The sequence below is a fragment of the Enhydra lutris genome, unplaced genomic scaffold (assembly GCF_002288905.1).
Source record: "Enhydra lutris kenyoni isolate GAN:26980312 unplaced genomic scaffold, ASM228890v2 scaffoldscaffold7, whole genome shotgun sequence".
NCBI lineage: Eukaryota > Metazoa > Chordata > Mammalia > Carnivora > Mustelidae > Enhydra > Enhydra lutris.
The window spans coordinates 17,548,880-17,565,868 of NW_019154091.1; the positions used below are offsets into that span (position 1 = coordinate 17,548,880).

The window sequence follows — 16,989 nt, forward strand, 5'->3', positions numbered from 1 at the left end:
GCGTGAATGGATAAGACAACTGTGGTAATTAGATGTACAATGGAATATTATTCAGCCATAAAAGAAAAGAATGAAACCTTGCCATGTGTGAGAACATGGATGGATCTCAAGGGCATTATGCTAAGTGGAGTAAGTTAGAAAAAAACAAATGTTAGGGGCACTGGGTGGCTCAGTCGTTAAGCGTCTGCCTTAGGCTCAGGTCATGATCCCAGAGTCCTGGGATCCACCTCCGTGTTGGGTTCCCTGCTTGGTGGAAAGCCTGCTTCTTTCCCACCACCCCCGCTTGTGTTCCCTCTCTCGCTGTGTCTCTGTCAAATAAATAAATAAAATCTTTAAAGAAAAAAAAAAAAAGACAAATGTTATATGATCTCTCTTATGTGGAATCTAGAAAAACTAAGCAAACAAACCAAAACACAACCCATATATGCAGAGAGCAGATGGAAGGTTATCGGAGAGAAAGGGGGTGGGAGGGCAAATTGGGTAATGGGGGTCAATTGTATAACAGCAGATGGTAACTAGATGTACTATGGTGATTACTCATAGTGTATATATACAAAAATCAAATGATGTACCCCTGAAAGAAATATAATGTATCAATTTTATCTCAAAAAAGAGAAATATTTCCTAAACACAAACACAGCAAAAAAGGGGGGGCGCTTAAAAAGTGGGCGAATCTTAATGATATGATATTATAAAATAATACTGTCTTAAGCCATTCCAAATACACACACATACAATAAAATGCATGACAACAATAGCATATTAATTTGGGAGTGAGTAAATAAAGTTTAAATTTTCTAAGACCCTAAACTACTTTGAAAAAATACCAAATAAATTTATACTTAGTAAATCAGGAAGGCATGCCATATCTATAGTAAACAAAAAGAATAGTAAAATAATATGTAACTGGTAATAGAAAGGAAAAAGGAAATAATTTAAAACCTCAACTAAACCAAAAAGAGGCAAGAAAAGAGAAAAAATAGAACAGGCAAAACAAATAGAATCAAATAGTAACATAATAGATTTAAACTCAAATATATTAATAATTGTACTTAATTATTAACTGAACCTAATGCGTTATTAGAGACCAAAGGCTAGAAACAAAGCTAAAATTTGTCAGGCAGCCCAGATAAAACAATAACAAAAGCAACACATTTTCACATTACATAAAAGAAACCAAAAATAGAACATGTAGAAAGACTGTAAGTAAAAGGATAGAAAAAGATATGTCACGGGCACCTGGGTGGCTCAGTCGTTAAGTGTCTGCCTTCAGCTGGGGTCATGATCTCGGGGTCCTGGGACCGAGCCCCATATCGGGCTCCCTGCTTGGTGGGACGCCTACTTCTTCCTCTCCTACTCCCCCTGCCTATGTTCCCTCTCTCACTGTGTCTCTGTCAAGTAAATGAATAAATTCTTAAAAAAAAAAAAAAAAAAGATACGTATACACTAAAGTAGTGATTCTCAAAGTGTGGTCCAGAGACCAATCTCCTACAGACACTTTTAAATGTTCCATGGAGTCAAAACTATTTCATAATAATTCTAAGATGTTATTTGCCTTTTCATTCTCATTTGCTCAAGAGCTTATAGTGGTGTTTTCCAGAGGCTACATGAGGTGTGATATTGTAGCAAATTGAATGCAGAAGGAAATACGGAAATCCAGCTGTCTTGAGTTAAGCTAGACATTAAAGAGATTTGCAAATACATGTAACAATAACCCTCTTCTCACTATATCTTTTAGGTTAAAACTATGTTTACTATTTATAAAACTATTACTAATGGAAAAACTTTATTATCATAAGCTCTGAATTACTAAATAAGAACAAATTTTTTCTCATTTTTTTTCTACACAGTAAATGCTGACAGCATAAATGAAAGGCGTTTGAGGCAGGTACTCAATAATTTTTAGGAGCGTAAAAGGATCTTGAGTCCAAAGGAAACCTGGTTAGGGTAATATCAGACACAGAAGACTAAGGCAGAAAGCTTTACTACAGATGAAAAGGGACATTTAAAAGTCATAAAATAGGTCAATTCAAAAGAAATATATAACAATTATAAATTTATATAAAATGAATAGCATGGCCTCAAAAATATTTAAAGCCAAAAAAAAGTCTCTAAGAATAAAGATCTACAACCCACAATCATCATGGGCATCATGTATATAGCTTTTTTCTATGACTATGTTAATAACATGGTCAGTAGCACATGTTGATTACAGGCAGTATGGCATAATAAAAACACAAATAGGCTCTGAGACAGACAATCCATGAATTTCAGGTCTATTCCAAAACTAGCTGTATGAATATAAAAACATTACCTAACTTCTCTGAGTCTTTGGTCCTTTATTTGGAGTGAGGGTGATTGGGAGGATTAAAAATAATATTTGAACGTAGCTTGTACAACACTTTCACGTATTGGCTACTAAAAATAATAACTATTATTGTTTCCTAACAATTATCCTCAATGAAAAGTAGTTAATAACTGTTGTGACCAAATAAGACTTCAAAGACAAATATTTGAGCTAAACTTTGAAGACGAAATAGTATATTAATACACACTTTCAAAAAAGTCTATATACAATTGATTAAACAGTAATTTGATCCAGTCAATGCATTTGGCTCAAGAGGGGGAATCTAGATGGAAAGGAAGTTAGAATAAGTTGCCCTTTCCTCCTTTAATCTTACAAATTCTTTGCTATCAAATGAAGGAAAAATAGCAAAATAGCAACTGAGCAAAATAGACTTAGAGCAAGCCTTACCTTAGAATACCATTACTTTGTCAACATCTCTAAGAAAATGATTCTCTCCCAGTCAACATTTCTACTTTGTCCATTCCCCATCCCAAACAAAACAAAACAGTAGCCACAAAAATATTCAAGTGCTTCTTGCAAATTATGTAAATATAACAAATATAAAGTATCACTTAAATATTGAGTCCACTGCTTCGATATATTCTTTATTAACGCTTTAAAAGTTTCCTACATCCCACAAAATAGAACTGAAACCAAGTGTGTTTATCCCTCAAAGGGCCCTTGCCCATGGCAAAATTAGCATTTGGCTATACTTGCTACAAATATCTATTTCAAAGAATTCCTCCCACAGAAATGAGCCAATGGTCTAATAAAACATTCCTGTCACAGTGGGGGGAAAAACCTCTCCTGAAAGGAACAGCAAAATTAAAGATGTTAAATTAGGCTGGAGGTTTTCACTAAATAACTGTTTGGGAAAGGTCTACCTCCTTTAGCTACTCAATGATTGCTATGTTTGACAGTTACGTACAAATATGCTGAACTGCTCTTAAGATTTTTAATTTCAATGCAAAAGTTCTTCAGGATCATACATGTAGTGTGGAAACAGGAATAGTGAAACAGGAATCAGAAAACTTGGATTCTAGCCCCACCTCTGGTAGGAGTTTGAGGAAAATTATATGAGTCTGTTTTTTCATCTGTAAACTTAAGAAACCTAAATTGGCAGTTCTGTAAAATCCCTTTCAGCTTTGTACTGGGCATTGTTGCATTTCAAAACTGAAGAGTAAGCTAGCACCATCTAGTGGAACACAAGAAATTCACTAAGTATACAGCCGTGAAAAGCATTGCTACAAGCAAAATATCCAGAGCTTTATTTTATTTTACTTCATTATTTTTTTTCTACTGTTCCAAAGACAACATTGGGTAACAAGAATTAAGCCAAGAAGATTTCCCCTATGAGTCAAGACAGTAATCAACCTTATGTGGAAAGGTTGCATTATTTCAATATCTTTCATACTTTTATTAGTGTCACTTTTCCAGAAAACAGTATTATCTGAAAATAAAGCATCGGGGGGGGGGGGTCTCCTGATACTTCTACCTATTTATAATATTTTCTAGGAATGTATCACCTGAAATTTATAAATTAACAAATTAATTGCTGGCATTAAAGAAACATGTTTTTCGAATAAAAGTTTTCTTCACGTATCAGAGATAGAAGTTTCATGAATGAGAAGATAAAAAATAAAATTTGTTCTTACACATTAATCATACTTATTTTCGTTTTTACTCAATAGTCAATAAATGAAATATAGCAATTTATTCCGATTCTCTTTTCTTTATATAAATATCACTAGATAATCTCGGTGAAAGTCAGGGTATTCATTTGTTCTGTTTATTGCTGCATCCTCAGCAATATTCTAGTACTGTGTCCTAGAAATTAGAATTTCCAGGCAATATTCTAGTGCCTGGAAAAGTGCTTATACATAGTAGGTGCTCAATAATTTTCTTCATTATCAAATTTATTAATCAATAAACCTTAAAATTTTTACTTATTTCAGCATAAAGAGTTTTAATACGCTCTAATAAAATAGTAATAATCTTAAATGTTAAATGCATATTTATTGCAGAGGCAGTGGAATGAGGCAATTAAAAAAATCAGATACTAGGAATAGACTTGAGTTTCAAATCCTGGCTCTATCATTTACTAACTATATGATCTTAGATAATTTATTTAACCTCTCTGTGCCTCAATTATTACCTGGGGTGTGGGAGAAGCATTTAATAGTAACTAACTCATTGCAGTATATGAAAAGCAAATGAATTAAATGTATAAAGCACATAAATATATGGTGGTTTAAAAAGTAATTTATTACTATATTTATCATGTTAAGTTGTATTTTTTCCTGTAAATAAGAGTCATAAAACAATTTCATCACATGGCATGAATTTTTTCAAATTAATTCACTTTCAGAACGTTTCTCTTAGAAAGTCATTAAAATCCAACATAAAAACAGAAAAAAACAAAGAAAACTAGATTATAAATTATAAATCACCTATTTTTCATTTGTTTTGGCAATTTGTTAAAAAACTAAGTCAAAAATACTGTCTCAAAATATGAAAAACTTCTCAGAGATATTCAACATCCATTCAAGGTATGTTTTTCCATATTACTTTTGGAAAACAAAATGTTTTACCAATTTTACCTGAAACTTACTTATAGGAAATTTCAGGCAAAAGAAAGCATGAAATATCATAATGATATCATAATCTTGAAATTTAAACTGCAAATCACGCAAATTAAATTGAGTTACAAAAGACAGTACAGGAAAAAAAACCTTCCAGAGGAAAAAAAAAAAAACAAAACATTTTAGATTAATAAAAAGTATGAAGAAATCTGTTGTCTGATTAAAATAAATCATCAACTAAAGTGAGCTTTAAGAAAATTAAGAAAATATTTTGACATTCAAAATATGTAATAACTCCAGATCAAATAAAAATATTCTATAATCAAAAACATGCTATGCAAATAGAATCAATTATAGAAAATAATATTAAAATGTTATATGGTAGTCTTTAAATTAGCCACAGCACACAATATGCTTAAACATTAAATCAAACATACTTAATTTTTATTAAATTAAAAATACACAATTAACTTTACATAAATTTCCATTTATAGAATTATATTTTAAGTCATTACTTTTAAAAAAGTATACTTTACATTGCTTTTCTATTTCTGTAATTAGGCAGTTTCATTAGAACAGAAAACATTTAGCATAAACAATTTCAAATGAATTTCCTTAAACAGACTGACAGTTCCTATTCTCATTCACTTAAATGCAATGAAATTCAAATAAAAAATGTGCATTAACGTTTTCTAATAAAAAGAGTAATTAAAGTTAAACTTACATATTAACTACTGCAATAATTACAGCTTAGTAAGAATTAGGAACAAATTAAACTTGAAACTACAAATGCAGAATACATGGTATTGCTTCCAATTTTATTTCACCTCCTTAAGAAATATTATAGTGTGGAATAGTAACCTATTAACTTATAAACACAAATCTATCTTTGTGTCCCTTCATGAGAGTTCTTAGCATCAATACATCATTGAAAGACAAAATCTATGCTTTTCCCTTAGCTCAACCAGAATCTCTGTAAGCAGTTCCTGAAGATGAAAAACAGACTCCAAACAGTCCTCAGAAAATCTACTTTTTCATGTATACTCTTCTCACACTCAATAAATACAGTGTTTTCATTGTACCCAACAGACAGCAAAGATGTCTTTTACCTTGTTTGCTCTGTACTACATAAAGATACCTCAAGTACATCAATTAATACTATGGCAGTTTCCACATAAATCTTGCAGATATCCTATCCCAGGAAATCCACTGGTTACAAGAAATCCCATACAGCCCTGCTGGCAATGAAAATGAAGTGAATGGGAGTCAAAGCATTTCTTCTCACAAACAGCCTTTTTCTTTTTTTTAAGCTTGCTTCAGTGTGTGCCAATATAGCAACATACATTATCAATGCACTTGTCTTCATTCCAACAACAACAAAATTATTTCTTTTAAACTGAAATTTTAAAATAAAAAAATTGTATCAAAAGTATCACTATTTCCATACAGGAGAAAATATGAGTAGTCCCAAAGCAAGCAGCATATACACACTGACAAATAAACACATTGAGGAGTATTATACATTTTATTTTCAAAAGTGTGCCTTGAAATGTCTGTAAAAGTTTGCTTTGTGAAAACAACTGTATTTTTTCCATATTAAAAAAAAAAAAATCAGAGATGACGGTGACTGCCTTGATCCAACTTTCTCCATAGCTCCTCCAGAAATTCATAAAAAACAAGTAAATAAAAATACCCCAATCTATCTTTCCAGTGTAAATGGGAGATGAAGAAATTACAACCTGAATTTTTCTAAGTGGGATGGTAAGTATCTGTAACCAACACAATCCAGGCTAAATCTACACTGGTACAGAGGGAATACTATGGAAACTGGCCAGATATGTAAGAAATGGAGATGCTCCAGTGGTGGAAGAACCCGTGTATTATCAACAAGACCTCCTTCCAGAAAGGGAGCATCATCCCAAGTGGGATAACAGTACTAACACCAAGGATATAAGTTGAATTACTAGTGCAAATGGCCATGCTCTATATGAAACAAAAACATTTAAAACTGGATCAAAAAATAAAACCCAAATCTATGCTGTGTATAAGTACACACCCAAAACAAAGTGTTTCTAAAGTTTTGTGGGGTTTTTTTAATGACCAAGTAGACAAATACAAATAAAAAGAAAATGTCAGGCAAGGTAGAATTTAGTCTCAAAACATTAAAGAGACAAAGAAGGAAACAAATATCAAGACTAAAATTCACAATAATGATAACACAGTTAAGAATATCTACAAAACAGCATGGAGCAACACTCAAAAAATGGAAACCAAAGGATATACAAAAAGAAATAAGCTAAACAGACACATGAAAAAGTGCTCCATATCACTCAGCATCAGGGAAATACAAACCAAAACCACAATGAGATATCACCTCACACCAGTCAGAATGGCTAAAATTAACAAGTCAGGAAATGACAGATGCTGGCGAGGATGTGGAGAAAGGGGAACCCTCCTACACTGTTGGTGGGAATGCAAGCTGGTGCAACCACTCTGGAAAACAGCATGGAGGTTCCTCAAAATGTTGAAAATAGAACTACCCTAAGACCCAGCAATTGCACTACTGGGTATTTACCCTAAAGATACAAACATAGTGATCCGATGGGGCACGTGCACCCGAATGTTTATAGCAGCAACGTCTACAATAGCCAAACTATGGAAAGAACCTAGATGTCCATCAACAGATGAATGAATAAAGAAGATGTGGTATATATACATAATGGAATACTATGCAGCCATCAAAAGAAATGAAATCTTGACATTTGCGATGACATGGATGGAACTAGAGGGTATCATGCTTAGCGAAATAAGTCAATCGGAGAAAGACAACTATCATATGATCTCCCTGATATGAGGAAGTGGAGATGCAACATGGGGGGTTAAGGGGGTAGGAGAATAAATGAAACAAGATGGGATTGGGAGGGAGACAAACCATAAATGACTCGTAATCTCACAAAACAAACTGAGGGTTGCTGGGGGGAGGGGGATTGGGAGAGGGAGGTGGGGTTATGGACATTGGGGAGGGTATGTGCTAAGGTGAGTGCTGTGAAGTGTGTAAACCTGGCGATTCACAGACCTGTACCCCTGGAGATAAAAATATATGTTTATAAAAAGTAAAAATTAAAAAAAGAAATAGGCTAATTAATAATAAATATATTTATACTAGCTCAACTCAGTCTATAGTGGGTCAAGTAGATATAGAAGATCTAAAACAAATGATCACCAAGCTAGAACATAAAGATAAAAATATAAACTCTATATTCCAATTAGAAATACAATGACCTCTTTCCACGTGCACATGAAACATTCCTGAAAATTGACCACATATTAGAAAATCACAATAAGTTCCAAAAAGTAGAAATGGCACAAAGATAATTCTCTCACTATATATAATGCAATAAAACTAAACAGAATAACAGCAACAACACAAAATGGTCTTACCATATAGAAATTTTAAATCTTAGCTAAAAGGCAAAATATGTCATAAAATTGTAGAACTGATGAAAACAGAGAAGTTACAGACCAAGCAGTGCTCACAGAAAAATCTATAGACTGAAGTATTTATGTTAACAAGAGTGAAAAAGAATAAAAATAAAAAAGAATTAATTATTTAACTCAGAAATAGAAGGAATAAAATAATAAAGAAAGGTGGAAGGAACTGATATTAATGTGTATTAGTGGTAGGAGTGCAAAATTGTATAACCCATAAAATGTGGATGGCACTATTTTCCTAAATTACAGATGTCCTTTGCACCAGCAATATACATCGCAGAAAATTAATCTAAATATATAACTGGTAAAGTATAAAATGATATAAGTATCAGATTAGTTATGGCAAATGTGGAAGACTGGAAACCATCAGTGTAATCAACCAGAAACCAATGGAATAAAACCTAATCAATCTACAAAATTGAAGACTATGAAACCACGGAAAAAGAATGCTCCGAACTCCGTAACACGTTGTTAAGTGAAAGCAAGATAAAGGACAGTACTTAAAATATTCTATATTTTAATCCTAGAATTAGGATTAATATATACACATATATCTCTTGGATATATATATGTGTATATATGCATATTTAAATGTACATACATATACATATAAATGATACACATTAAATGCATACAGATGTTATATGTGCTTATGTACAAAAACATATATATATAAAAATATATTGGAGAACAGAGTAAAAAAGGACAGGGATGAAAGATCAATCTCTTTGAGTATGCCTTTTTAAATGTAGTTTGGCTTTAAAACATATATTTGTTTTATACATCAAACATAAAATTAAATCAAATGAGAAAAGTGAACTTATTCCTACTACCCCATCTACTCCCATCCCACTCCCTGAAATTTCAGTCCAGACCATATTTCCTAATGATTTTAGGATGAGGAGGTGGAAAAGATAGTACCTTTTAGGTGTCCAAAATTTAAGTTATTAGTATTGTACCATGAAAAATTTTTATCTAGTTCCTGACTTTTTAGCAATCCTTCATTATTCATTAACCATTATTTAAGCCCCTATCAAGTCCCTTGAGAATCTCACAAGTTTAAATAAAAAAACAAAACAAACAAACAAAAAAAAAAACAAAAACCAACAGAGAATTTTAAGCCAGGTAGTAAAAAATACAATGATATTTTTATTTTAGAATTATCACACTGCTAACAGTATAGAATTAAGTTCTTCCTTTCAGCAGAAAGAAGAGGGAAGTTGGGTAGTAAAAAGTGAAAGCATGAACAGAACACTTTCACAAAATTTGACAGCGAAGGGTAAGAGAGATGAGGCAATGGTAGAAGTGGCAAAAGGAACTGTTTGACAAATGACAGGTGATAAAAGATACAGTATCAGAGGACACTGACAATTATATTTATAAACAATAGAAGACTGGCCTTAAGAAGGCATTCTCATTGCTGAACTGTATGGACTATAAAGTATGAGGGTGGAAACAGGTATAGATAAATAGGGATACAGATATACAACTGGAGAGATGGAAAAGATTAGGGAGATTCAAACCGATGGATTTCTTTCATGTGGTGGTTGCCTTATCTAAAAAAGGAAAGGTTAGGACAAGTGGTGTGGAAAGCAAGGAAGGGAGTGATGACAGGGCTTTTTAGGGAACAGTTACGGTAGTTGCTAAGTGCAGAAAGCATAGAATCTATAAAAAGATGATGGTACTGAACCAGGGTATCACATTCTCCAGTAAAGCTCAGATCACCACTAGTTAGAAAAAAAGGAAGGGGCGCCTGGGTGGCTCAGTGGGTTAAAGCCTCTGCCTTCGGCTCAGGTCATGATCTCAGGGTCCTAGGATCAAGCCCCGTATTGGGTTCTGTGCTCAGCAGGGAGCCTGCTTCCTCCTCTCTCTCTGCCTGCCTCTCTGCCTACTTGTGATCTCTATCTGTCAAATAAATAAAATCTTAAAAAAAAAAAAAGGAATAGGTAAGTGAATATACTCATTTAAGGAGCCGCTGATAACAACCATTTGCCACTGGTGGGAGCATATTTCCTTTATCTATATTAAAAATAGTCTTATTATTTCCTTCATGTATTTGGATAAAAGATTAAGTATGGCATAAATAAAATTAAAAAATTAGTAATGGTGGCCTATTCTTGAAAAGGAATAAATGAAACAAAATGTAATCATGAGAAATAAATGTCAATAAATTCAAATTCCCTTGTTCTTACCAATTCGAGTGATTTTATTATGTGAGAGTTCAAGATTCTGGATATTAGTGCAGCCATCCAAACCATGAAAAGAAGTCAGTTGATTTTTATTAAGAAGAACAACACAGAGATTGTCCAAATTTTCACAATTGATAGTCTCAATATGGTTTTCCTAAAACAAAGAACAAATGTAATTAATTTTAGTTCAATGGCTTATTAGTGGAACATTTAAAGCTTACAAAAAGAGGAAGGATGAGATATGATCTCTAAGTAAATAACTGAATCTCTGACTTTTATGATAAACATACAGAATGTTATATTATCTAAATGAAAATATTAAGTGACCTAATAAATAATTACCTGATTTTATATTTATTAATCTTGAAAATACAGAGAATCATAATAAAATATTTCAAACAATCTAAATGAACAAAAATGAACACTAGGTCATGGTTCCTTTAAAACTGTTAAAGAAACCAAACATTGAAAAAGTTGATACCTCCCTACTTCTCCCTTCTCAGTCCCTTTTGCTCCCTTTCTCTCCAAAGAACACCAATATTGTGAGTTAGGTATGTATCTCATGTATAGGTTTATACTTTTACTACACATACATATCTCTGCAATACATAATGTTGGTTTCAGTGTCAAGATCATGTGTCTAGGATGTAACAACAATTTTATTTTTTAAGATCTCAGAAAAATAAATGGGCTTTTAAGAATCTTAAGCGTGTAGTCCCACAACATCCCTCTCAAATATACTTATAAGCATAGCCTTTGTCTAATGGAGGAAACTTAATAAAAAGCATAAGAAATCCACAAAGTTTTCAAAGAAAAGCACATTGGTGGAAGCACTGTGTGAACTGAGAAGAATATAAGTCAAATGAAAAGAAGCTTCTAGCCTACCACCCCACACCCCTTCTTCTATGGCAAAGAAACAGGCTCAGGAAAAATCTCAGCTGCGACTAGTATGTCTTGTGGATAAAGAAGTATGCCTTGAGAAGGTCAAAACCCCAGTGGGCAGAACCAGGGGTCACAGAAAACCATCTTCATTGAGCAGAACCAAGTCCTTATTAAGGAAATGAGGATATGTGCTCAGCTATGGAATAGGGACACATGGGCTTCTTGTTTTCTTTCATTTTGAATGGAATAGCTATTGTAATTAATCAAACCTATCTCACCACTGTATTGTGAGTGTGAGGATGGGACAGGAGGAGAGAAGATACTTTTAATTGTATCTCACAGATCTCTGAGTTGAAAGAGTGCTACCTGAGCAGATCACCTCCACCTGGATCTGATATAGATGAGAAAATTTTGTGCTTCAAGTCTAAGTCTGAGGCCACAAGGTTGGTGAGATTTAGGGGTCTCTGGGACATGAGTGTATTTTGAATGTGGGACGGACGTGACTTCTTAGGAGCCAGAGGGTAGACTGTGGTAGACTGTTACTTTGCCCCAATAAACCTCACATCCCAACATTCACAAATCCACCCACCTCCCCTCCCATACAAATTCAGGTTTGGCCAATAGAACATCAGCTAGTATAATGCCAGCAGATGCCTGAAAAACACCTGCATATTGGAGCTTGTCTTTTTTGGAATGCTCACTCTTGCGATTGGGCCACTCTATAGAGAAGCCCCAAAATGAGAGACAGAGACACAGATACACAGAGAGAGAGAGAAGAAAAGAAAGAGAAATTGAAATTCTAGCCTCCCAAGACAACAGACAAGGCATTTTGGACATTCCAGCCCCCACTCCAAATTACATAAAAGACCCAGGCAACAAGACACAAATCAGAAGAAATACCCAGACAAGACTGGCCTCAATTCATGGCTGGCCCACAGAACCATGAGAAAATAAAATGGTGGTTGTTATAATTCACTATAATAAAATGGAAAGTGGATTTATGTTTATATTTCAGCAATGACAATTTTGAAGAAATAGTTACTATATAAACAATAACCAATAACAGGTTCTAAAGATGTCAAGGATCAAATAAAAAGTAATAAAAACAATAACTATATCATCTGCAAATAGAGAAGTGATTTTCAGGCCATACTTCCTAATCTTCTTTCCTCAACAGTTCTCACAAATTTTGTTTTCTATTTTATTATAGGATAAATAATGAAGAGAAGAGAGGACATACCTGGGCATCAATATGCTTCAGTTTTTTGCAGTTACTCAGGCTGTGCAAAGAAATTAATCCACAGCGTCTAAGAGACAAAAACTGAAGATTTGGACACTCTGCTAGTGTGGAGAGACTACAACCTGGCAAATCTTGAAATGTAACTGTTGTGACCTAGAGAATTCAAGAAAATGGGATTACATAACATTATCTAACAATAATGAATATAAACTATATCAGCCTTGCAAAATTCCTTTTTAGAAATTCATTAAGGGATGCCTGGGTGGCTCGGTGGGTTAAGTGTCTGCCTTTGACTCAGTTGATGATCCCAGCATTGTAGGATCAAGTCCCACATCAGTCTCCTTGCTCAGGTTGGAGCCTGCTTCTCCCTCTCCCTCTGCCTGCCACTCCACCTTGTGAAGTGCTCTCTCTCTGTCAAATAAATAAATATTTATTTATTTTAAAAATCTTTTTTAAAAAGTCATCAAAAAAACTAATGATATATATCAAAATTGCATTTGTTAACAATTCACTTTCAATTAAGCTATCTGGTTCTCATTTGTTCCTCACATAGAAAGGCAAAATAATGCAATCAACCATGACCAACTCAAGTTCAAAAGTCATATGCATAGAAGCAATAATAAAATCATCTATTAGCTCATTCGCTGATATTTCACCAAATTCACTTTGTGTGAATTATTTTGGCACTGTTTTCAAGATTGTACTACACAAATGTGTACTACACAAATGCTTATTGTATCAAACAAATGCTTGATACTATCAAACACAGGATACTGTGTTTGACAGTATCCTAGGGATACCTGGGTAGAAATAGTAACAGGAGCCACAATATGTCAGGGGATAGATTCTGTGTCCAACCTGCCATGATTCAATTAAAATGACTCAACTACCTTCCAAAAACAAAGAAAGCCTGAGAAATTATAGGACCTGTAATAAATAGGACCATGCAATAATAATTAAACCATGTAATAAAAATAGCTTTCTATTACAAGTTCACTGGTATGAATCATTCCTTATTGGCACGAATCATTCCTTACTGTTGAATAATGTAATATACTCAGAGCATATAGTATCTCTGATGTAACATAGCATGAATGGCATTTTTCTGGTATTTTCAAACATTTTGAAGACCATATTATGAAATTTCTTATTATTGAAATATCACTGTGGACTCAATAATTCACAAAGGTTTTTCTTAAAGAATTTTTCTGTCATTTTGGTTTTAGTCTTTTTAACTAAAGAAAATTCAGTATCAAAGAATGTACTCAACTTTATGGTATATATATTAAGAACTACACTTATAGTGGCACAGGAATATGTCAGATAATGGGAATATTTCTGTATTACTGAAAAGCACTCTACTTATTAAACTCAAGAGCTCTCACATAAAGAAAATGGCAGAGAAATAAGTATAGCATGTTGGTTCTTCACTATAATTAAGTACATGAATGGAAATAACTATATATGTTAAATTTTTTATAGTAAGAATTATTTCATATTGTCATATCAAAAATCCTAAGGCCAGGTTTCTCATGTACTGAAAAACAACTTTAACTTTATTAGCTTTATAGGAGGAGTCTAGTATATATCATACTGAATCAGAAATTTTTTTTTAAAGATTTTATTTATTTATTTGACAGAGAGGGATCACAAGTAGGCAGAGAGGCAGGCAGAGAGAGAGAGAGGAGGAAGCAGGCTCCCCGTTGAGCAGAGAGCCCGATGCGGGGCTCGATCCCAGGACTCCAAGATCATGACCTGAGCCGAAGGCAGAGGCTTTAACACACTGAGCCACCCCAAGCGCCCCCTGAATCAGAAATTTTAAAAATGTACTATTGTAATTTAAAGCATTATTGCTTCAGAAAAAGCTGTAAGAGTCTTAAGAACAGTAACCCCTCTTCTTTCGGAACATTTCCTGTGCATTAAATTAAACTAAAAGTTTTAAATTTACGGATTTATGTAAGTGAATGGGAAGACCATATGTTTGTGGAGATATAAAGAAGGGATTAAGTCCACTCCTTGCTTTGAGTAGCAAAAGTTATAAACAATATTTTTCAAACTTCAGGTGAATAAGTTTCTCATTTCATAATTATTTCAGGAATATCTCAGTTATTCATAGTTTAAAATGATTTTTGAAACAAATTTATATTTTATGGTTTTTCAGAAAGAAAAATATTCATCCATTTGTGGCAAAAAAAAACCTGCTGTGTATTACCCATTTTATTTGTCCACAAAGAGAATTTATAAATTCTGTAACTGGGAAGCTAGCTGTATACTAACAAGTAAACACACAATTTAGAACTAAGCATTTAAAAACCAAAAACTCCACAACTGTAGTTTTATAGTAACAAATGGTTCTCTACCTTCTTATTTATATTATCCTGCCTGACATAATCATACACTGCTTAAAATCACCTACGGAAATGGTTAGATTCCAGTTTTTATGGTGGTAATTTCTCTAGTTAGATTAATTACAGTACAGGAGTGACAACTGTTGCAGAGTCATTATTAATGGTATCTACTTTCGAATATAAGGTATTTCATATTTCCTCCTCCCTTTTATGGAAGATTTTTAAAATTTCCTTACGATATAGTAATTTTTTTTAAGATTTTATTTATTTATTTGACAGACAGAGATCACAAGTAGGCAGAGAGGCAGGCAGAGAAAGAGGAAGGGAAACAGGCTCCCTGCTGAGAAGAGAGCCCAATGCAGGGCTCGATCCTGGGACCCTGGGATCATGACCTCAGCCAAAGGCAGAGGTTTTAACCCACAGAGCCACCCAAGCACCCCAACGATATAGTAATTTATTATCTATCCTACCTTAGAAAAACCAAACATATGAGATCAAAATAAATTTTTATATTAATCATTTGTTGATACATGCATGACAATAATCATATAAATAACTGCTTTATGCTCCAAATAGTAAGGTCAATATAGAATTAGTACTTACAGGTGTTCATCACTGCATGGTCTGTTGAAAAAGAGCAACTGGAGCATAGTGGATGTTCACTAAATGTTTCAGAAATAAATAATAAATTGCCCTATGGCAAAACTAAAATACAGCATTCATAGTTTCTTTTCTTAATAAAGGGTAATAGAAAGATATTTCAAAAACTAGTATTTTCAGGTTCTCATAACTTAAACTCTTCTACCTACAGAACTTATGACTCATTCATTTTATCTTAATAAAAGATAATAAATCAATTTATTACTTAATCATCCGTATTTCCCTAAATCCTTAACAGATCATGGTACATAGGTACATGACCTAAAATAGCTATGTAATTTTAGAGATTTCACTTTCAATTATTTTTGAGTTCAATGCAAGGAGTGCCAGTCGTTTATGGTAGACTATAATACAAAAATAGTGAAAGCAGTAACTCTTGGTTTTTCTTTTTGCAGAACATCTGTTCAGAGATAAAATTTTATATCGCTTCAATCTAAAGAAATAACGTTTAAAAAATCAGCTGCAAGAGACTGAATCTGAGGTATGATAACCGGATTAAATGAAGCAGAATCTAACTTCTAGTAGCTCACGTACCAATACAACACCAGTTTATTAGAATTTGCCTTGTATAAAATGTGAGACATTCTGATCTAAAAGCTAGTAACAGCTAAAATGTTATTCTTCGTGTCATGTTATAAAGCCATATAAAAAAATCCGTAGGGGCGCCTGGGTGGCTCAGTGGGTTGAAGCCTCTGTCTTCAGCTCAGGTCATGATCCCAGGGTCCTGGGATCGAGCCCCACATCGGGCTCTCTGCTCAGCGGGGAGCCTGCTTCTTCCTCTCTCTGACTGCCTCTCTGCCTACTTGTAATCTCTGTCAAATAAATAAATAAAAAAAATTCTAAAAAAAAAAAAACCAAAATGCATTAAAAAAATCCTTAAATTCAGCACCCTCTTTTTATGATTATTTAAATCAAGTAATCATTAGTAGCAAGACACCAAAAATAAAAGAAAAATAAATTAGTTAGAACACTAAAATTAGAAAACAATATATATATTAGTTGTGTATAATCTCTGCTTGAGATCCAAGTTTGATAATGACTATTACATATACTAGGAGCCCTAGACTATATTCTTTGTATATGTTATTTTATTTTTTTTTTAAAGATTTTATTTATTTATTTGTGAGAGAGAGAGAGAGCACAAGCAGACGGAGTGCCAGGCAGAGGCAGAGAGAGAAGCAGGCTCCCCTCTGAGCAAGGAGCCCAATGCAGGACTTGATCCCAAGACCCTGGGATCATGACCTGAGCC

The 16,989-nt window shown here is 33.5% G+C and overlaps 1 protein-coding gene across 1 annotated transcript in view; it reads right to left on the reverse strand.

Annotated features, from left to right (window-relative positions):
- The window catches only part of LOC111142277 (leucine rich repeats and IQ motif containing 1), a 187,505-nt gene that overhangs the window by 148,036 nt on the left and 22,480 nt on the right, over window positions 1-16,989 (reverse strand). Inside the window, exons 8-9 of the mRNA XM_022495329.1 lie at window positions 12,733-12,885; window positions 10,614-10,764 (exon numbers count right to left, since the gene is read on the reverse strand). Coding sequence (XP_022351037.1) covers window positions 10,614-10,764; window positions 12,733-12,885 — 304 coding nt within the window. The remainder of the gene's footprint in view (window positions 1-10,613; window positions 10,765-12,732; window positions 12,886-16,989) is intronic.